This window comes from Brassica napus, chromosome A10 (genome assembly GCF_020379485.1).
Source record: "Brassica napus cultivar Da-Ae chromosome A10, Da-Ae, whole genome shotgun sequence".
NCBI lineage: Eukaryota > Viridiplantae > Streptophyta > Magnoliopsida > Brassicales > Brassicaceae > Brassica > Brassica napus.
In genome coordinates this window covers 16,642,698-16,664,768 of record NC_063443.1, presented here as the reverse complement: position 1 = coordinate 16,664,768, position 22,071 = coordinate 16,642,698, and the positions used below count along the sequence as shown (strand labels likewise).

Sequence of the window (22,071 nt, the reverse complement as noted above, 5' to 3'; positions counted from 1 at the left end):
GCTGATGTAGCCAACACGGAAGATGTTCTCTTCTTTAGGTCAACTCGAGGGAGCTCTTTCTGTGCTAAAGCTTCTCACATAGAAACATGTGGAAACAAAACAGACAGACCAATCGGAAAGTACATAGCTCAGGCAAAAAAAAAGAACAAACTCTTTTTATTCTTCTATTAGCAAGAGATGAAGGATACAAACAGAAGAGATACAACATTGAGATCTTTTTTTTTATCTCAAATAAGAATCATGAGCAATTACTACAATATAAGAAGCGCAATTTTTGAACTTAAAAGGGTTGTTACTACGTCTCTGGTGGTCTTTAATAAAGCTGAGAGCTTCACTGTCTGAAGGAAGAGCTGGAATGGCTCCTTTCTTGGTTGTCGTGATGGCTCCACAAGCGTTAGCGAACCTCGGCACTTTCCTCAGTTTCTTTTCCTCCTAAAGAATCAGTAAACCACACTTGTTGATATTGAATTGAAAGAAATCTGTGGAGGAGCGATGAGGGTTAAACTAAAAATCATGAGAAGCTTGACAAATATCAGAGAAGCAACATAATAAAATCAGATTCTATCTATCATCGAAGGTATATGAAAGAGCTTGACCTATTCATCAAGCATGAGCATGTAGACTCCCAGTAGCTCTCCTCTCTTGACTTGGTGTGCTTCCCAGAAACGCAGGAGGTTTCAAATCTGAAAAAGATATGGGATGAAGCCATGGTTGTAGCTGTACTGTTTGTAAAGAAGGAATATAATTGAATCTTGAATTAGTCACTACAAGAAAACAGAGAGATTCTGATGGCCAAAATCGTCGGAAGTTCGTCGGAAAAGGCCTATTCCGACGCATTTCTGACGAAGGCGTTCGTCGGTATCATTTCGTCGGAAAAAAAGAATTCGTCGGAATTTCGTCAGACCTTCCGACGACTTTCTGACGAATACCGAGAAATGACATTCTGACGAACTTCCGACAATATTCCGATGCGGACACACGAGACTAGAGTTCATCGGAAAAACTATATACCGACGGAGACGGATCCTCCGAAGATTCCGACGAACTAAGTTCTCGGTAAATACCGACGGAGTCTGATTCGTCGGTAAATACCGACGGAGTATGACTCGTCGGTAAATACCGACGGATTACGATTCGTCGGTAAATTCCGACGACTCACCATTCGTCGGTATTTTCCGACGAATCATAATCCGTCGGTATTTACCAACGAATCAGTCTCCGTCGGTATTTACCGAGAACTTAGTTCGTCGGAAAATGTCAATTTTAATAATACGAATTAATTTTGCATTTTTATATATATTTTTTATATGAAAAATTAATTAATAAATAAATAAAATCTGAAATTTAAAACTAATAATATTATAGAATTTAAATTCATACAAACCGAAATAGAAAAAAAACATTCAGAAAATTTAAAATTCATGCAAAACGAAAGAAAAAAACATTCAGACAGTTTTAAAAAGCTGAAAAAAACTAAGAACTCGAAGACATCAAACGATCTAGCTTCTGCATTATCTCGGCGTTGAACTTCTTCTGGGATGCCAGCTCAGCAAGGATAGTGGCATTCTCCGAACGGATAGTGGCATTCTCCGAAAGGATAGTGGTGTTCTGCTCCTCCAATGCCCCAATCCGTTCATCTTTGTCATGTAGCTCCTCGAGAATCATGGGATCGGCATACGGAGCTTGCGAAGAAGACGCCGGATACGAAGAAGCACGGCGGGCCAACCCAACTAAACGGCCTCCTTTCCTTTTAGGAACCGCCTACAAAAATATTTAAAGTTAGTAAATATAGACAAATTAGTAATCGACATTATAAAAAAAATATATTAATAAAAAAAATTACCTTTTCAACCATCTCATTTATTTGCAATAGGGACAAGTTGGTTGAAGCTCCCGTAGAATCGCCGTCATCAGAGAGAGGCTGAGATTGAGTTGCTATTTCAGCTTCCACCAAATCAACGACACCTTTGATCACGGGATCCTGAATTTGACCTGTCTTCTTGTTAGTGTGAGCCACCTTAATGAGTTGGAGACGATCAACGGGATTACCGTCATTTTCTTCGATCTAAAAAACCGCCATTATTAGCCAAGGAATATATAAAATATTTATTTAAAAAATATAAAGATAAATAATTAAAAAAAACTTACAAGTTCATCTTCCTTAGTAGACATAGAGCAAGCGCCGAGGTTGTGCACATACATACCTTTCCCGCCACGATCGCTCTTCCGGTTCTTGGAGTTCCTAGAAGACGTCTCTGCAGTTTCTTCCTTCTCCCAATGAGCTATCAACTGCTCCCACACCGTCCCGTTGATGAACCGTGGCCTCTTGTTCTTCTGCCAAACTGTCTTCCACGCGTTTATCTGCTTCGTATAAGAGTCCATGGCTTTTTCGTTGAATTTCTTACGGACTGTTTCCGTGAGATCGGAGTGCCAGTTGAACTCTTGCTACAAAACAAACATAATTTAATAAGTAAATATATTTTAAAAAATGTAAATACTTTAAAAAAATGAAGAGTTTACCGCAAACTGACGAAACCACAACTCTCGTTCTTCGAAAGGAATCACACTCCACTTTGAATATCCAAAACGAAGCATGGAGTACATCATCTGGTTGATGCTCCTGCTAATGCCATTTTTCGACTTGGTGAACCTTTAAAAAAAATACAAGTTAGTTAACAAGTTAATTAATGGAAAAAAACATAATACTACAAATTAAAAAAAATACTAACCAAGTGCTATGTCCTCGTCGTGGGTTGGGATGGAGAACCGGGAGATGCTCTCGACCTGGTTGTTGAACCAATAGATCAACTGGCATGACCCCCGGATCCTGTTGAGCAGCAGCGGGAGGGGCAGCGGGAGCTGGAGCGGGAATATATGCGGGAACCGAGTTTTGTTCGTGAGACGATCCCGATGCACGGGAACTGCTCACCGAACTACGTCGAAGACGGGCTGCGGGGCGGGGTACATCCTCGGACCTAAAAAAAAATTAATTTATCAAAAATCTTTTCAAACCATTTCTATTTTTAATGTTTTCATTTATATATTTACAGAAAAATGTTGTTAAATATTTTTAAAATTTTTAAAAAACGTTTTATTATACATAGTTTATTACTGGAAATTTGTAAAAAATTATTAAAATTTTAAAAATTTTTATTATACATGATTTATATATATATATATATATATGTATACAAAATTATAAATTTTTATAATTATAGAAAAATGTTGTTAAATATTTTTAAAATTTTTAAAAAACGTTTTATTATACATAGTTTATTACTGGAAATTTGTAAAAAATTATTAAAATTTTAAAATTTTTTATTATACATGATTTATATATATATATGTATACAAAATTATAAATTTTTATAATTATAGAAAAATGTTGTTAAATATTTTTAAAATTTTTTAAAAACGTTTTATTATACATAGTTTATTATTGGAAACTTGAAAAACGTTTTTAAAAATCAAAAAACGTTTTAAAAACAGGAAAACGTTTTGAATTTTAACAAAAACACAAAATAATTCAAAAAAAAAACTTAAACAACAATCCAAACAACAATCCTAACTTATATATCCTAAACTATCCATTCAATCCTAAAATCTTCAATCAAACAACCTAAAATCCGAGATCTAACTTCCAAAACCCTAAAAAATTGGGATAAAACAAGGTTGGGATGATTCTTACATGATTTGGGGTTTGGGGAAGAGATATGAGGGTTGAGAAGATGATTGGGGGCCGGAATGGGGGCCACCGGTGATGGGGGCTCGAGAACGGCCGGAATCGCCGTGAAAGGGAGAGAAATCGCGGAGAGAATTGAGAGAGAGCCGCAGGCGGAAATAACGAAGAAGGAAGAAGATGAGTAATTATATTTAACAATTCCGACGGACACGGGTTCGTCAGTATTCCGTCGGTATCATTAAATATATATCAATTGGCGGTCCGCGAAAATTTCACGCGGTTTGGTTTTCCCGGGTAAATTACAATTCCGACGGAATTAAGTTCGTCAGTATATTCCGACGGAATACTGACGACTCGTTCCGACGGAATACTGACGACTTAGTGTTTAAGGGTTGGTTACAAGTTTCTAAAAGCAAAATCCAAATCTTTGATAATATATATAGTATTTTCATAAAGATTTAACAGTAGAAATGTTTTGATAACACGAATTTATACAACAACATTTTTTGTAGTGTAAGATTAGATGAATGTGATTGTATAAGTATATGAGTGTTAAGATGAGATGTTATGAAAACATGTGATATGCATACATAAATATTTTTATGAATTGTTATATTTGAACGGTTCCGATCTAATACTATACTAAACACTTATTATGTATTATTTTCATAGTTTTGGCATATAAATTTATAGATTTTTATGTTGGAAATGTTTTAAAAACACATGTCCTCGGTAATTCGTCGCAATATACCGACGACATCCCGACGAACTAACAGAGTTCGTCGTAATGTCGTCGGTATATTGCGACGAATTACCGAGGACTTTTTAAAAACACATGTCCTCGGTAATTCGTCGCACTATACCGACCATTCCAGGAAATTGGATTTCCAATATTTCTTTTATGTTGCCGTAGTAGACATCGTCACCGGAAGAAGATGAAACACCAGCATCATATGTTGTCTTAGAATGACCTTTCCTTGTGAATGCATATCCTCGCGTACAAAATTTTGGATATGATTTGACCACATAGTTTGGTCCCTGCACAAATTCGCGTATCCAATCATCGAACACAAAACCTCTGGCCAAACCATCATTCACCTACAAATTAAAAACATATATGAGTGAAAAGTTAATTAGTTTATATTAAATTTAAACTACTCATTTGCATAGGGTAATATGATATATGACTCACATAACTACGAAGCCACACAGCAAATCCGTTATCTCTAAGTTGTTGAAGCTCATCTTCTGTTGCATGCCTGTGAGTCATACGCAACTCCGCCATATATACACTATATACAAAAATATTATCAATATGAAATAAATTTATTGAATATTAATCTAACAATGTAAATGAAAAAATATTTTTACCTCTCATATTGTAGAACATCTTCACAGTTGGTGAGCAAATATGTTTGCAAATGAGCGTGCTCAGTGTCCGTAAGTCTGCGCTTCGTGAATTTTCCGCTAAGTCGTCCTATTTCCTTGAACATGCTTGGGACAGTAACATGATATGTTGCTCTCTCCCCTCTGTCATCATGCCGAGCAGGTCTTCGGTGTTTTGTATGCACTTCTGGTGGAAAATAATTTTCAGCAAAGATTGCAGTTTCTTCATTGATCACCTGTGCCACTATAGATCCTTCCACCCTGCTTTGATTTTTGACCATCTTCTTCAGATGATGCATATAACGCTCAAAAATATACATCCATCTGTACTGCACAGGACCACCAAGTTCCAATTCTCTTGCGAGATGAATAGCAAGATGTTCCATTACATCAAAGAATGATGGAGGAAATATCTTCTCAAGGTTGCACATGCTGACTGGTGCGTTTGTCTTCAAATTATTAATACCCTCTTCAGTCACTACTCTGCTGCATAAGTCGCGGAAGAAAACACTTATCCCTGCAATTGCTTCATGAACATTACGTGGCAATAATGCTGAAAAAGCAAACGGGAGGAGGCGCTGCATAATTACATGACAATCATGACTCTTCAAGCCACTAAACTTTCCTTCGCTTCTATCAACGCAGTTCCCCAAATTTGATGCATATCCGTCAGGAAATTTCACTTTATCTGTAATCCAATCAAAGAACTCTTCTTTTCTAGCACCATCCAGCCGATAAATGGGAAAAGGGGCCGTACCGTTCTCATCAACGTGAAGTTCAGAACGATCACAGATATCGACTAAATCCAACCTTGACTTCAAATTATCCTTCGTTTTACCTTGGATGTTAAGGACTGTGTTCATCAGATTGTCGAAGAAGTTCTTCTCAATATGCATGACATCTAAATTATGCCGCAATAGATGAGTCTTCCAATATGGCAGATCCCAGAAAATACTCTTTTTGTGCCAGTTATGTAGCTCTCCAACCGCACTGACTCGAATGTTTTCATGTCCACCTACATCTGGCGTCCTTTCTGCATCAAAATCCCTAAACTGCTTCAACAAATTTTCCCCACTAACTTCCTCAGGTGGACCATCAAACACCTGCTTGTTCTTCGTAAACGAAGTCTTACTCCTGCGGTATGGATGATCAGGTGGAAGAAATCGTCTGTGACAGTCAAACCAACACGTTTTCCTTCCGTTCTTTAGTTGGAAAGCATCGGTGTCATCTTGACAATATGGACATGATAGCCTCCCATGTGTTGTCCATCCAGATAACATACCATATGCTGGAAAGTCACTTATTGTCCACATAAGTACTGCCCACATCTGAAAGTTTTCTTTGCACGAAACATCGTATGTCTCAAAACCATGTGCCCATAGTTGTTGCAACTCATATATCAGTGGTTGAAGAAACACATCTAGTGATCTTTTAGGATGATCTGGACCGGGGACGAGAATTGAGAGAAACAAAAACTCTCGTCGCATGCACAAGCTCGGTGGTAAGTTGTACGGGGTCACGATAACTGGCCATAGAGAATACTGTCTTCCATGCTTTCCAAACGGGCTGAAACCATCAGTAGATAATCCAAGATAAACATTTCTTCTCTCTTCCGCAAATTCTGGATATGTTGACTGGAAATGTTTCCAAGCCTTCGCATCTGAAGGATGTCTAATCTCACCATTTGTGGAATGCTCTGCATGCCATCTCATTGCTTTTGCTATGCGCTCACACTGATACAACCTCTTCAATCTTTCCGTCAAAGGCAAATACCACATTCTTTTGAACGGGATCGGAACTCTTCCCCTCGTCTCCTGATAACGAGGTTTCCCACAAAATTTGCATACATTTCGTGTCTCATCCGCTCTCCAGTAGATCATGCAGTTGTCAATACATACATCTATCACTTCGTACGGTAGTTGAAGACCGGCTACAAGTTTCTGAACCTCGTAGTATGAACCCGGTGCAAGGTTATCCTCAGGTAGAATACCTTTGACAAAATCAGTAATCGCATCCATGCATTCTTCAGCCAAATTATAGTCTGTCTTAATACCCATTAATCTAGTTGCAGATGATAAGACTGAATGACCATCTCTACAATTTTGATACAAAGGTTGTTTTCCTGCATCTAACATATCAAAAAATCTCCTAGATTCGGGATTTGGTTCTTCCCCTCTATAATGATCATGTACCATCTGCTCAGTACCTACACCATAATCTATATCCGTTCTAGGTTTTTCTAACCTAATATCAGGCTGAAGTTCACTAACAGGCTGAGGTTCGCTAGTACTACCATATTCATAACCAGTTTCCCCATGAAGGTACCAAACTTTATAATTACGTGAAAACCCTTTCATATACAAATGAGTCCAAACATCAAATTCTTTTATAACCTTATTATTATTGCAAGTAGAGCAGGGACATCTTAACATACCACTTTTTGCATCCGGTTGCTGTTGAACAAGCCTCATGAATTCTCCAATTCCTTGAACGTATTCTTCCGTAAGCAAATTAGTGTTGGGATCCAAATGAGGTTTATCCATCCACGAACGATAATAAGCTCCTGAAGACATGATTTTCACGGAATTGTTATGACTAAAGAGAAAGAAGAGAGAATGAGGTGTGAATGAGATGAATGAGGAGGGGTTGCATTTATATGAAATTGCTTACGGACATCCGACGACTTTCCGACGGAATACCGACAGATATAAAGCATTCCGTCGGAATTCCGTCAGTATTTTCCAATCTCGAACGGCTATAAAACGGTCATATTTATTTGTCGGCAACGGTCACTTGGTTCGTCGGAAATTCGTCGGAAAATACCGACGGAATACCGACGACCGTAACGGTTATATCTTTTCATCGGCATATCGTCGGAAATTTGACGGAATATTCCGACGACTTTTCGACGACTACAACGGTTATATTGTTTATCGGAATATCGTCGAAAAGTCGTCGGAATATTCCGACGACCATTGGTTTCTCGGAAATTCGTCGGAATTAGCCGACGGAATTCCGACGACTTCAGATTTTTTGTTTTCGTCGGAAATCGGTCAGAATTCCGTCCAAAGTGTCCGACGGCTGTGTCGTGCGTCGGAATCTCCGTCGGAATTCGGCGTGTTTTCTTGTAGTGAGTGAGAATTAGAGAGGTCTTCATCCTTATTTAAAGTCTTAGGAATTAGGGATTTGCGATGGAAGTTGAGAAAGGGTTCATTGAAGTTGACGTAGTGGAAAAGCTGGACAGGTGTATTTAATGGAGAGACGTTATGAAGTAGCTTCAATGAGAAACAAAAGCATTATACATGTTTTTTGCGATCGGAGGTGGGATGGAGAACGAAGAAGACGACGCTCTAGAGGGAGACAGTGTTATCGGATCCAAAGTGTTTAGAGCTTGGGCTGAGATTGGGCTTGAGTTGAGTTTTGTAGCCCATTATTAACCGAAGTTCGCAAAGTTTAAGTGTCTTGACACGTGTCCTAAAATGCCCTATGCTGAATGGTGAGGTGGCATCATAATGAGGGAGAAAACTCTCCTTTATTATTATAGATAGATAGATACTTACATAATTAATCTATTGAATTATCTGTATCACTTTTACATTTACCATAAGCTTTGCTACACAAAACAAAATAAACAACATTGAGAAGAGATAATGCTGTCATGAGCCAATAGTAATAGTCCACTCGTTTATATCTGTAATTTAACTAAGCTGAGAAAAATTATCTTAGTAATTATTTCGTACTGTAATTTATTTTGATTTACTTACATAACTAATTTATTGAATTATCTGTATCACTTTTACATTTACCATAAGCTTTGCTACACCAAACAAAATACACAACATTGAGAAGAGAAAATGCTGTCATGAGCCAATAGTAATAGTCCAAGTGTCCCTCGTTTATATCCTCTGTGATCCAGCTCCGGCAGGTGGCTGTATCTACTGCGGTGACGATCCAGGAGGAGACGAGGCTTGCGGCGGCCATGTTGAGGCCGGAGAGTGTGGTGGCGACGCTTGACATGGACTTGGGAAGCTCGGAGTAGAAGAACTCGTTCTGTGCTATCGATATAAGTGCTTCCGAAATGCCTCCTAGTAGCATGTATGGTAATAGCCACATCGCAGACAACATCGTACCTCCCTCCTCTCTCTAGTGAATCAACCACACAATAAATAAACAGTCGAGTGATGTTCAATTTCAGCTTAGCTACAATGTCTCGAGACATGGCCGGATCTATAGGCACATTACATAGAAGATTGGTTGTGCTCCTCAAAAAATTTGAAGATTATTTATACAAAAACATAAGTTTTCAAATCATTTTTTAATATTCTTAAAAAAAATTATTAATAAATATTTATTATTATTTGCTCAAAAATTAATTTATTATTCCTAAAATTTCAGATCCGTCATTATCTCGAGATTAAACCGATCGGTTTGTGTTATAGAACCGCGCGAGATATAAACCATAATGAAGACTTACAGCTCTTTTTCTTCTAACATACTCCACTATCGCTAGAGTCGAGATGCATAGCACCGATATTGCAATCCCAGCTCCCATTCTCACCATAACTCCCAGTCTAGGCTTTCTTAGAGCCCAAGAGACCAACGGGACGACAACAATATCGTAAATAACAAGGAAGACCACGAAGGAGATGATCATGAAAACGCCATAACATCCCGGAGGAATCTCGAAACCCTTGATGAAAGTGCGACGATCCATGGCCTTGGCTTGAAGAACTATGAAGGAGGCTTGACAAGCTGTAACAAGTGACAAGATGATTCCCGTTGACCAGATTGGTAGAACGTTGACTAGAGATTTAAAGTCTTCTACTTGTTGTACAGTACACAGCTTCCATGGGTTCTGTGAGTTTCCTGTTAGGGTTAGGTCTTGCCTTGGGTTACTGGTGGCGCAAGCTTTGTTCAAATACCTATAATCAGAAAAAATAATTCAAAAATATGAGTTTCTTTACATAATTGTGAAAAAGTCAACAAAAAAAAAGAAAAAAAGAAGTTTAAAGAAAACTATTACTGTACCACCATCAAATTTAATAGATTTTGTATTGAATTGTCAAAATATCTTACTCTACAAAATATTTTAGAAAAAAAAGTCGGATAAATTCAACAATAAAATTTGTATTGTGTATCAAAACGATGCATTTAACAGGGGGTTGATATGTAGTCTAGACCATAACATTATTCTCTACTTATGAGTACTAAATAAAGTTCGACCGTACTTAACATTATACGCAAAGTATCAATAGTTGTCTATTTCTGAATAGTAAACTAATATACCTCAATTTCTGGCTTGGAATTGAAAATGAAGGTCCTGTTTCGTGATGGTACGATATAACATGCTCCTCCGATGCTAAATCAACATGTTGGTTCCTAAAAGCAGCAACAAGAACCTGGAAAAGTCCAGAAACGAGGCTAGGCCCACACTTAAACTTGACATAAAACGGAGAAGCCACAAAGAACATAGCGACAGATAGAGCCATGACAGCGAGAGAGACTCCAAAACCGATTTGCCAGCCATACTTTGTCTGAACGAAGACGAGCAACGATTCGGAGTGAAAGTAAGCGAGCATGACCGAAAAGTAATACCAGTTAAACAGGGTTTCTAGTGCTGTCGTGGAGATACGTGTTGTGCTGTTGAGTTGGAGCTGATCGGCGGCGAAGGCTAAGCAGGAGGACCTAACGCCGCCGGCACCGATAGATGTGAGGGTAAAAAATGAATATAGGAGAAGAAGTTGGAATGGTGTAGTTGGTTGGCATACGTCTATTGATTTGTCGCATTTTGGTTGGATCATTGCTGCCAACCATAATGAAAGCATTCCCTACACAATAAGGAAAGTGAATAAAATTCATTAAGGGTTCAGTTAGAAGTTACTTACGTATCCATTATGGAATACATATATGCAATCGTCATTCACTCCTTTGTAATATATTTTGCAAGTGATGGTTACATCATTAGGATAATTATTTATTGTTAGTAATTGAAAAGATAGGACAAAACTCTTGAAATAAAATATGGTGGTAAAATAAGAGATGACAAGATGCAATTTTATTGAATCTATATTATTAAAGTTGAAGTACACATTGGGATTGTTTGGCAATATGAATAGTAGTTAAAAAATAGTACTGTTTGGAAACATGGATAGCAATAAATTAGAAAAAACAATAATGGGCTTATGCTATTAAAAAAAATTGAAAGTCCATTACATTATATTAAAAAGTAATGGATCTATGTTACTTGATATATATATTCAAATCAAAATAATAATTTAAAATTAATTTATATCAAAAATTCATTCAAAAATATACATATATTCAAAATTTGATTTTTACTAACATATTTTCCAATAACTATTATAATTTTTTTTAAATATATATAATAAAAATACAATACAAAATCCAATTTCAAACACCAACTTAAATTATGGTTTTATATTTCACATTAAGTTTTAAAATATAATATGTGATTATTTATATGATTGTACGTATAAAATATTATTAATTATAAGAAAACTTATTTGATGGTACGTATAAAATACGATTAGTTATATGATAACACATATTTTGTAACCTATGATAACACATATAGGATATATATAATAGTGATTAGGGGTGGACGTTCGGATTCGTTTTCGGGTCTTTTTGGGATTTCGTGTTCAGTTCAGATCTTTGAAGATTTGGTTCTAATTTGGATAACCAATTTAAATAGGTTTGGTTTAAATATTTGGATAGAGAATTAATAATTATTTAAGTATTTTTAGAGTTTTGAGTATTTTTTTAACTATTTAAGATATTTACGTTTAATTATGTGTATATATTTTCAAGCATTTATGCGAACTTAAAAGTATCATATATATAAGTATATAAATCTATTTTGGATACCCAAAATAATTCGGTTCGGATCGGATTAGGTTTCAATTATTCAAATACCAAAATTTTGAATAATTCAGATATTTAATCAATTCTGGTTCGGATTTAGTACTACTTATTCGGATTAAGATCGGTTTGAATCTTCGAATTCAAGTTTTTTACTCAACCCTAAATAGTGACATAAGAAGCAAATATCATCATATTTTTTTTAAAAAAAATAGACCCGCACGGGCGTGCGGGTCAAAATCTAGTACCTTTTATTGTAGAATAGTTACGTGACAACTTTATTGAATTTTATTAGAAAACGAGGAATTTTAAACAGAATCTACATTGTCAAAAAAAAAAACAGAAGCTACATTGTTGACAAAAAGATGGAGTTACATCAAACGTTAATTCATATCATTAGTTAATTTCTTGTACAGTGACGGAAAAATGGAGGAAAAAAAACACTTACTTGCATGATTACAAAACTGAATATGTAACTCAACTATAAGTCACTGTAATACTAGTTAAATATGACTGCACGGAGTAAAAAAGAAGATAAACAAGCCGTGAATACTCTAAAACTCATTGGTCAAATATTTTTTTTTTGAAATATACTTTGAGAATAAAAATTAAAGACTAAGAAAGAGGAGGAAAGAACGAATTAAATCAACTTATTGTGGTTTTCGTAATTTGTAAAATATGTACCAGAAGGCTAGTGGAGGATCCAAATCCGATAAGAGGAAAACGACCCGTGTATGAATCAGCGATGAAAGCTCCGATAAGAGGGAAGAAGTTGGTGGCGGCAGACCAGAGGAAGAGGATGTTGGCCGCTTCCGTCGTTCCCATGCCGTACTCCACCGTCAAGTAAAGTATCATGTTCGGTACTAATCCGTAATACGCAAGTTTCTCCAAAGCCTGACTTGCTATCCAAACACGTTTAACAAAATTTATGTATATATATATCCTACAAAGAAACATGTATATGTATATAGATACATATACGAGACGAGACTATACCAAGAATACACGAAATGGTCGAAACAGTGCGTTTTTCCGGGTGCTGGTCCGTAGCTTTTCCAACGAGAAGAGCTTCTTGATCCATGTTGGTTTCTATTGGGTGTTCTATGAGTCTTTATAGTATTAATATATGCCTATCTACACATTTTATTATGACAACTTTGCGAAAGGAATCTTTTTGTATAAAATTCGTCTTATATAAATACAAATCCGACGGAAAGAAGCTGATCACGTTTATCATTAAAAGAGAGAGAGAGAGAGAGAGAGCTAATCAGGCTTTTAGGAAGAAAGCGTTTCTGGTCATAGTCCAAACCTTAAATCTTCGGGCCGGATTCTACTAACGAGTCAGTTTATGCTAATGAACCTAAGTAACACAGGCCCACGTCAAGTAAGGCTACTAGCCTACTAGCCTACATCATAAGCAATTAAGCACTGAGGCTGAACGATTTGTCGACTGCAACTTGAGCACGTACCTTATCCTGATCAATTGGCTGGAGATCAGGCTCGAATCATTGGTATCGCAGAGAAGGATTCAAGAGACTATGAAAGATTGTCTTCAATCTTTAGCCCCTAAAACACTAATTTTTTTATTTCTTTTTTATCGTTTACCCATTTATACTAGATCAAATGAAGGACAAACAAGCCGATTCTCCAAAGAATATCTCCATCTGTCCGGGTCTGATCTATATGGGAGAAAATATAGCTTCTGGTCCTTGCATTTTTTTGCTAACACACCTGCTCGGCTATTCCGACTCCGAGGAATATGAAACACTCTCACATCTTCGAAGTCATCATGTAACCTCTGGAACTCTTCGATTTCTGTCGCGAATGCTGGCCAGTCCATCGGGTTTGTAGTCATGTCCACTAAGTACGAGAAGTCCATTTCGAACCGTACCGAAGTGATCCTTTTGTCTCTCATACATGAGGCTACTCCAAGTAACCCTTCCATCTCAGCATGTAAAGCTGAGAGGCCCCTGTTATACGCCCGTAATCCGAAGTGTTTTAAGCTCATTTGATCCTTAAGACTCCATCCTAAGCCACTGACAGTGCCATTATTGATTCATGATGCTTCAATTTGATAGGTAGGGATTCGAGGTATCCAATGGAGCACTGTCTCAAACTCTATAGTAGGAGAATTGTCATGATCCTCATTTTCTTCCTCTTTTTCGCTAGCCTTCTTCCAACATTCTGCCTCAAGAGACGCATGTTGGAGAGTGTTAATCGAGGATACGACTTTTCTATTAAAGAGTTTGTCGTTCCTCGCCTTCCAAATGTACCAGCAGATTCATGGGAAGGTATCAAATTGTGGTTTCAGTTGAAAGATCTCTTCCAAAACAAAAAGTTCATGTTTTGGTATATAGATGTACTCGGGAAGTAACCCGGAAGAGACATATAGTTCGATAAAGCCCAAACCTGCAAAGCTGGAAGACATTCAAAAAGAAGATGATTAATCGATTCTACTGGACCAACACATCTAAGACAACTCCTATCGCTGTTCAGGTACCCCTAAAACACTAATTATATCCACCTGTTTGTTGTTGTGCTAATAGCCTATATAATAATACCTTTCACTTGACTGAAGCAGCGAACGTATGTACTTCATAAATCCTTTCAAATAATTTACTGAAAGTATGTTGATTCTTGAATGATAATTCAGCAAATTGTTCTCCAAAGATTTAAAAAAAAATCAAACTAAAAAGGTATTTTTGGAAGTTTTTCGTACAAAGATAATGCCTTATCCATCCTCCAGGAATACCCCATGAAAATACTTATCTATAATCAGTCCAAAATATTTATTTAATTTTATTTTTATAAACTGTTGGCACTGTAGTATCACATCATCCAACAACCACTGCAGGACAAGAGAAAATCATCCAACAACCATTGCAAAGTCATTTCATATATATTAAATCTTCCAATAAAATAATGTCAATATGATCATTTCATTGACAACGCGCAATTATTGTATGTAAAAGAGAAACATATATAGATATATAGAATTCGAAGTAAGATTTGGACTTTCAAAGAGAAATACTATGCGCATTTTATATATTTTTTGTTAGTATCAACGACACTTAGTCACAAAAAAAAATCATCGACACTTAGTCAAAAAAAAAATCATCGACACTTAGTCTCCGATTACTTATAATATTTACCCATTTATTATAGGGCCCATTTATTATATAATGACATATGTACTCTTATGTAGTTCTCGAATTATTAAAACGATTATCTTCAAAAAAAAAAAAGAATTATTAAAACGATTTATTAATTTAATAAAAATATGAAAAACGCTCATGGGAGACTGAGATCAGTCTGAGGCAGATCTTCCATTCAGCTTTCAACCACGTACTGCATGAATACGCTCACGTTCAAACGTAATGACACATAGACGATGTATATAGATTTGATGTATATACGAATAATTTTTCTGCTATTATATATATATATATATATGTATCTTTTTTTGGTTTAAATATATATATCAAAATAGATAACAAGTATAGATTTCCTAAAATTAATTTTCTTTCTTTCTGACATTCATAATTCCTAACACTAATCTATGATTGTCTACCAACTATTACATTCTATATTTGGCAAAAAAAAACTATTATATTATATATTCATAACCGGTTTACACTATTGTCTAGCACTTTGTTGGACATTGGGTTATGCATATAATAATACTTAGCATTACTAAATCAAGTAGCACTAACCCATGATTTTTGTACAAAACAATAATTTAAAGCATCCTTGTAATGGCAAGCGGCAAAGAAAAAGCTTTCCACCAAGAATATTGTCTTTTAAAAGAAATCAATGCTTTAATACGGACGTATCCGAGTGCACCTGATCATTTTCATGTGTCTTTGTTGTTCTCAGAATCCTCTTCTAATTATTATATGTTCAAAATACAATATCTATTTATATATATTCGTAATAATATATTAATCTTACAATAAAGAAAGATAATGGACAAAAGATTCGTAAACTTCACAGAGGAGGCTGGCTATTCATGAGGTAGAAATGATTTCTAATTAATACATGTTTCTATGTTTTTAGGTTGGTTGTGACGTTCAAAAAGATACATTTTGTTTCCAAACGATAACTTTTTTACTTGCGTTTGTAGAACAAGTTTCTTAGAAAATAAAAAACACATTTTAAGTTTTCATATAAATCCAAACTGCATTGCCGTTTGCAGTTATAATTTACAAGTTCATAATTGGATTGATATATGCCAACTTATCTGCAGCCGTCAAAACAGGTGTTTAATATGCATCCTGATAATTTGTGCAAGTTCGAGACATGGTGGCTGATTAGTTGGCCCATTAAAATTTTCTTAGTTTTAATTTTTATTTACATCCTTTAAATTACTAATCATATTTCATATTAGCTTTCAAACATATAATCTTTTTTTTTGTTGGCAATTCAAACGTATAATCAGAAATCCCAAAAATAACTGTAAAACCTAAAGCCGTTCTCAAAAAGAGAGGATAAAAACCTTAATTTAGAGCAATTTTTAAGTTGTAGAAAAAAACATTGTTGTAGCAATATCTTTAATTTTTAAATTTCATTTAAATTTTATAGCTACAACAAATATATCAGCATCAAAAAAATCGTGTTAACTAAATTATACATAATTTTTGTAGTTACATTCTAACTAATCATCCTCACAGTTAATAAAAGTTAATCGACTGAACGTGATTAATCTGCCGACTTACTTGATCCTTAGATATTTAGAACAAAGCACATTAATTAGTGGAGAATATCAAGTGGTTCAGACACCCTTTAAATATTTATATGACAGTTTAAGCATTTTGTAAAGCTTTCTTTGACAATTTTGGTGGAATTCTAAAAAAAGTTATAAAGGAGTCAAAGTCAATAATTCCTTTTCCGTTTTTGGAGTTATGCATAGTACCATCATTAGAAAGATAAATTCTGAATTAAGAAATTCAACACCTCACAAAAGATATGCAAGAAAGTTATGTCGGATCCACTCTAGATTTGCGTGGATTGATGTCGGTTAATAAAAGCTAATGAATAAACATCCCTTATATATTAATTGAGAATCTTTTAAATAGTTATAACCTTAAGTTTGTAATAATTAAAAAATGACCCCATCCTATGTGGCAATGTTTAAAGCTTCCTAAAGGCTGACGTGGCAAAATTATAAAGCATTTAGGAATAGCATAGTTTAAAATTAAACTCCCTAGAGAAATACATTATGCAACAGTAACATGAATATTGATCTATCGTTTTTAAATGGGCTGTCGTTTTAAAGGGGTTTAAGCAAAATCCGAGTATGTTAAAAAAGAACCCATCGTATGTCGTTTTGATATGTTGTGTAATATGATTGTCCACCTAAAATCATCGAGTAATAAACTTCATCGTGTATATAGATCGTGTATATAGATCTTTTTTTTGGAGCTTTGTTTGCTGTTGGGGACCTCTAACAATAAGAACAACCAGGACCTGGAGATAAATTAAATTGTACTAAACATAGTGTCTTACAATATGTCAAAAAAGTAACGCATTGTGTCAGTCAATTATTCCATCAAGTTACTCTGTATGCAAAACTAATAGTTTGTTCTACGTCTCCTTAGTTATCTTAGTATTAGCAGCAATTTTTTAAAATTCAACATCATCATACATAGCATCATATATTTGTAGAATGAGTATTGACGAATGTGAGTAAATTATATAAAGACTGTTGCTGAACATGTTAATTTCTATGAAAAAATTTAGAAATTGTGTATTTAGTCGTATAGCATTACAATGTGTAGCAATGGTCTTATAGCTTATGTATCAATTGACAGCCAAACGTAACCAAATCACAAGCTGGTCATATTTGAACTTAACTGGAAAACCGAAAAAGTTTAACTTCTTTTTATTGTAAATCATAGTTCCATTTTGCATTTTGATTTCAATTGAACCGTACTATAAACAATTAAATAATCAAATCGGTATAAGACCAAAGTTATCTTCGGTGCGCATCTTATAACTTCTGTAGGTCGACTAATTAATATGGAAATATAGTATTTACTACTTTGAAAAATTTGGGAGCAAGACATAGGTTGATATGATATTTTAGTTAGTTAAGGTAACCTAATATAAGTGCTTATATATCGAATATAATTTCTTGATACACAAGTTCGGCTTAATTAAGTTTAGAAATATTGTATTTACTACATTATAAACTTTGAGAGCAAGCCATAAGTTGATATGATATTTTCGGTAGTTAAGGAAAAATACAATTAATGCCTTTAGTTGCAGTTAATGACGATTACTAGAAGAATTGAACTTTTTAGTTGCTAATCAAGTGAAAAGATAATATTTTAATTTTGAAAATACATACTTATATTTTGATATCTGTGTTGAACATATATTGAAAAGATAATATTTTAGTTTTGGAATATAAATTGTTCTTTAATAATTATAAACTATTGAAACCATTAAACATTCTACATTAAAAAAAATCGTTGGTGTAAAATTTTGTTATACAAATGTGCAAATAATCATAAAATAATATGAGTAGAAACTTCATTAATATCCATATTAAAAGTATACTATATATATATATATATATATCTATGTTAATATCATTTAAATTTAATTATATATCATATACGATAAATAAGATTGATTAATTTGATTTATTTACCATAAAATGATTGCGAATAAACAATAGCAGTTGTTTGATTTATATGCGTACACCAATTTATTACCTAATTGTAACTGATTTTTTATTTATTTAATATATAATTATTATTTTATTATTTCATAATATGCAGAAAAACATAAAATAATTAATAAATATAAAATATTTATTCTGATCAAGGCGCACATCTTAACTTAAGTATATATCTCTTTAATAATTTTAAATCTTAAATATTTTCTAAATCTCGGATCAAAAAAAAAATAACAAAATAAGAATAAACTCAAAAATCAATATTTATATCGAGTAATAACCAAAATGAAAAAAGTGACACAAAAATGAGAAAAATATTAAAGATAGATAGGACTGACATGTGAACGTAAACTTCTTATAACCATAATTAACTTTTATATTTTTAAATCATGATACAAAATCAACTACCATAGTTTCATTGTAACCAAATAGTAGGCCTGAGATTTTTCGGCCTAAACGTTAGGTTCTTATGCGATAAGTGATTTTTTGACCTAAAATATTTTAAAAACTTGGATCAACTCATCAAAAAACAAATTATGTAATTAACAAAATTTTTTTAAAAAAATTGCTTAAAGGCTAAAAATATTTATTCGATCAAGAATATAAATTTTATTTTCCTATACGATATTTTTTTAATAATTTTCATATAAATTTACCCTGCACAAGGCGCAGGTCTTATCCTAGTATATTGTACTAATGAATAAACTAGAATTTGGACCCGCGCGTCCGTGCGGATCTATGTTCTAAATGATTATATGATAAAAATTCATGATACAGTTTCATAGTTATAGAGTTTTGAGATTGACGTATTTTGTTCAGTTTGTTTTGTATAGGTTTTGGAACAACTTTTCTATTTCATTAAACATTATTAAAAATATTTGAGTATTAAGATTGCCAATTGTGGGTGTTTTATTAAATTATACTATAACTTTTATATTTAAAGTATATTTTAAAATAATAATTAAACAGTAATAATCTAAACTAATGAAAAGGTACCATGATCCGCGCGCCCGCACAGATTTTATTAAAAAATTTATAATTCAATATTTTTTCATTGTATACATTTTTACGATTTACAAATATTTAATATGATTTTATAATTCATATGCATCAATTTTATTAGTTTTTTAATTGTTATTTGTTTTAGTTGTTTATTATGTATATAATGTGTTGGAAATAAAATAAGATATCTAATCTCTGAATGTTGAGTTATTATTTATTTGTTTTGTTTATATATTATTTATTATAATAATTCATTATTTATGCCAAATTTATATTTTGGCGCTTAATAATAAATAAATAAGTATTATATGATATATTATATTTTAATTATATGAGATAAAATATGTTAATTGATTTATTTTTTGTAATAGAATATATAATTTTCTTGGGCTTTATATGTACCATTGTCATAAACCCACCTAATCATTCAACTAATCTCAGCGGATAATTATATTTTCATTATAAATATTTTTCTGTATACAACATAAAATATAACTTGCATATTGTATAAAAACAGTATATTCGTTATTTAGGTAAGTCAAACGTGATTTGAAAGGACTAATGTGAGATACTTTTATCGGATTTGAATCTTGAGGTAACAATATACTTGTTTTCTTTGCTAAATTAGACGTGGTTTGCATTTTTTGATAACAGAATATTTTAAGTAAGATTGTAATCCTTTTAGTATAATGATTGCTTTAAAAATAGGATTGTTTTGGTAAATGTTACGTGATTTAATTGCGCTACGAATTTATTAGTTTAGATTTGGTGGACCAAAAATATCTTTTAAATTAAGTAACAAAATTTACATTTTCAATATATTTTGGATATAAAAAAAAGAGAGTATAATTGATTAGATACTAATGGATCGATTTTTTTTGTGGTATATTTTACAAATTTGCTATACAAACAAAAGTAGTCAATTGAATTTTGGAAAGGTTGGATTTTATTCTGCTCACAACACTAAACCAAGAAATAATATAAATCAATTGTGTACGTGTTTTAAAACAAACTGGTATATAAAAGTATTTAATTGAATTTTGGATAGATATAAGTGGATTGTGTAGGCAATAATAAGGGACATTTGCTAAAACTAACCCAAATATTCAAGTCAAATGTAAAAGTATACCCCACTTTCAGTCAAATGCAAAACCAACCTAAAGGAGTAATGAAAGTACTATTTAACCCTTATGACCAAACAAAAAACAGAAATGTATTTTACGTTTCTATCCTTTGCAAGTCTACATGTAATAAAAGAAGTCTACATATATATAGACTTCCTACGAAGTCTACTTTATAGACTTGTCTTGTAGTCTACACTCTAATTTGATCTAATAATTTAATTTTGAAAATGTATAAAAATAATTATTGTCATATTTTTAACTAATCATCAATATAATGGATAATATGAAGTAAATAAATTAAAATATCATATAATCGAACAATTTTGAAGAATATATACTAATTTAGTTATCATGTGTTAGACTATGTTCATAGTTTAGAAACAAAAGGTTCTAACATGTTATGTTTTTTAGTAGTTGATTTCATAGGGTTAGATTTTAGATTTTGTTTTTTTTTTGTTTTATTAACTTAAATCTGCATACTAATGTTTAGTAGTTTATATTTTGTATAAATGAGACTTTTTGATTATCAAGCAAAACATTTAGGGTTTGAGATTTGTGGTTTAGGGTTTCGTAGACCTACAATAAAGTCTATTTATCTGAAGACGTCTTTTTCAGTCTATATTTTTCAATTTGTTTTACAAAAAATCATTATATTTAAACTAAGTTAAGTTCCTTACGAATAAAAAAGTGAAATTATATACTATAACTATTAAAAAATAAAGAAATAAATTTAATAAATCATATATTAAAATTACTAAAATAATAAAGAATAAATAACAATAATTAAATTATTATAGTAGACTTCCAAAAAGGTCTACTATGTTATAGTAAGATCTACTCCAAAATTTTAATTTTAGTAGACTTCAAACGAAGTCTACAGTATCGTAAATTTTAACCTAGTTACATTTGTGTCTCCCTATATAAAGAAAATTTATACAATCTCTCTCTAAAGTGGCTGCACAAGTTTTTAAAACTCTCTCCCTTCTCTCTAAAACTTTCTCTCTTCTCTCTAAAATTCTCTCAATTGTTTCCAAATCTCTCTCATTATCTTCTTTCTCTCTAAAATTTTCTCAAGTCTTTCTCACAATATTATCTTGTCATTTTAGATATTATGATTCATGGTTTTCATCTTCTCCTTTAAAAAATGTAAGTTTTAGATCTATAGATTTTAAATGTGTATTTTTATGTTTATTTCTCACAATATTTTTTTTTTTTGGTAGGTATTATCACTCATGGATTTCATCATCTCCTCTAAAAATGTAAGTTTTAGATTAATAGATTTTAAATATGTATTTATATGTTTATATTCAAAT

General features: G+C 33.1%; 1 protein-coding gene and 1 long non-coding RNA gene across 3 annotated transcripts; both read right to left on the bottom strand.

The window, feature by feature from the left end:
- Nucleotides 1-136: 136 nt before the first annotated feature.
- LOC106423016 lies at nucleotides 137-737 on the bottom strand. Of its 2 annotated transcripts, none has more exons than XR_001284562.3 (2): nucleotides 597-737; nucleotides 137-432 (listed from the first exon to the last, which is right to left on the bottom strand). It is a non-coding gene; the product is annotated as an uncharacterized LOC106423016 (long non-coding RNA). The 2 variants fall into 2 exon arrangements; XR_007317013.1 differs by having other exon boundaries at nucleotides 137-479; nucleotides 597-700.
- An 8,088-nt stretch (nucleotides 738-8,825) lies between these two features.
- On the bottom strand, nucleotides 8,826-13,046 carry LOC106370650 (protein NRT1/ PTR FAMILY 1.3-like). The gene is made up of 5 exons (XM_013810648.2): nucleotides 12,947-13,046; nucleotides 12,635-12,852; nucleotides 10,355-10,896; nucleotides 9,543-9,990; nucleotides 8,826-9,211 (listed from the first exon to the last, which is right to left on the bottom strand). Exons 1-5 carry the CDS (start codon nucleotides 13,029-13,031, stop codon nucleotides 8,837-8,839), a joined length of 1,668 nt encoding a protein of 555 aa, XP_013666102.2. The 5' UTR covers nucleotides 13,032-13,046; the 3' UTR covers nucleotides 8,826-8,836.
- Nucleotides 13,047-22,071: the final 9,025 nt, after the last annotated feature.

Coding starts and splice junctions, on each gene's coding strand:
- LOC106370650 (XM_013810648.2), bottom strand. CDS start 13,031: ATGGATCAAGAAGCTCTTCTCGTTGGAAAAGCTACGGACCAGCACCCG. Junction 9,991..10,354: donor ATTCCAAGCCAGAAATTGAG/GTATATTAGTTT, acceptor TTCTGATTATAG/GTATTTGAACAAAGCTTGCG. Junction 9,212..9,542: donor ATGTTAGAAGAAAAAGAGCT/GTAAGTCTTCAT, acceptor TTGATTCACTAG/AGAGAGGAGGGAGGTACGAT.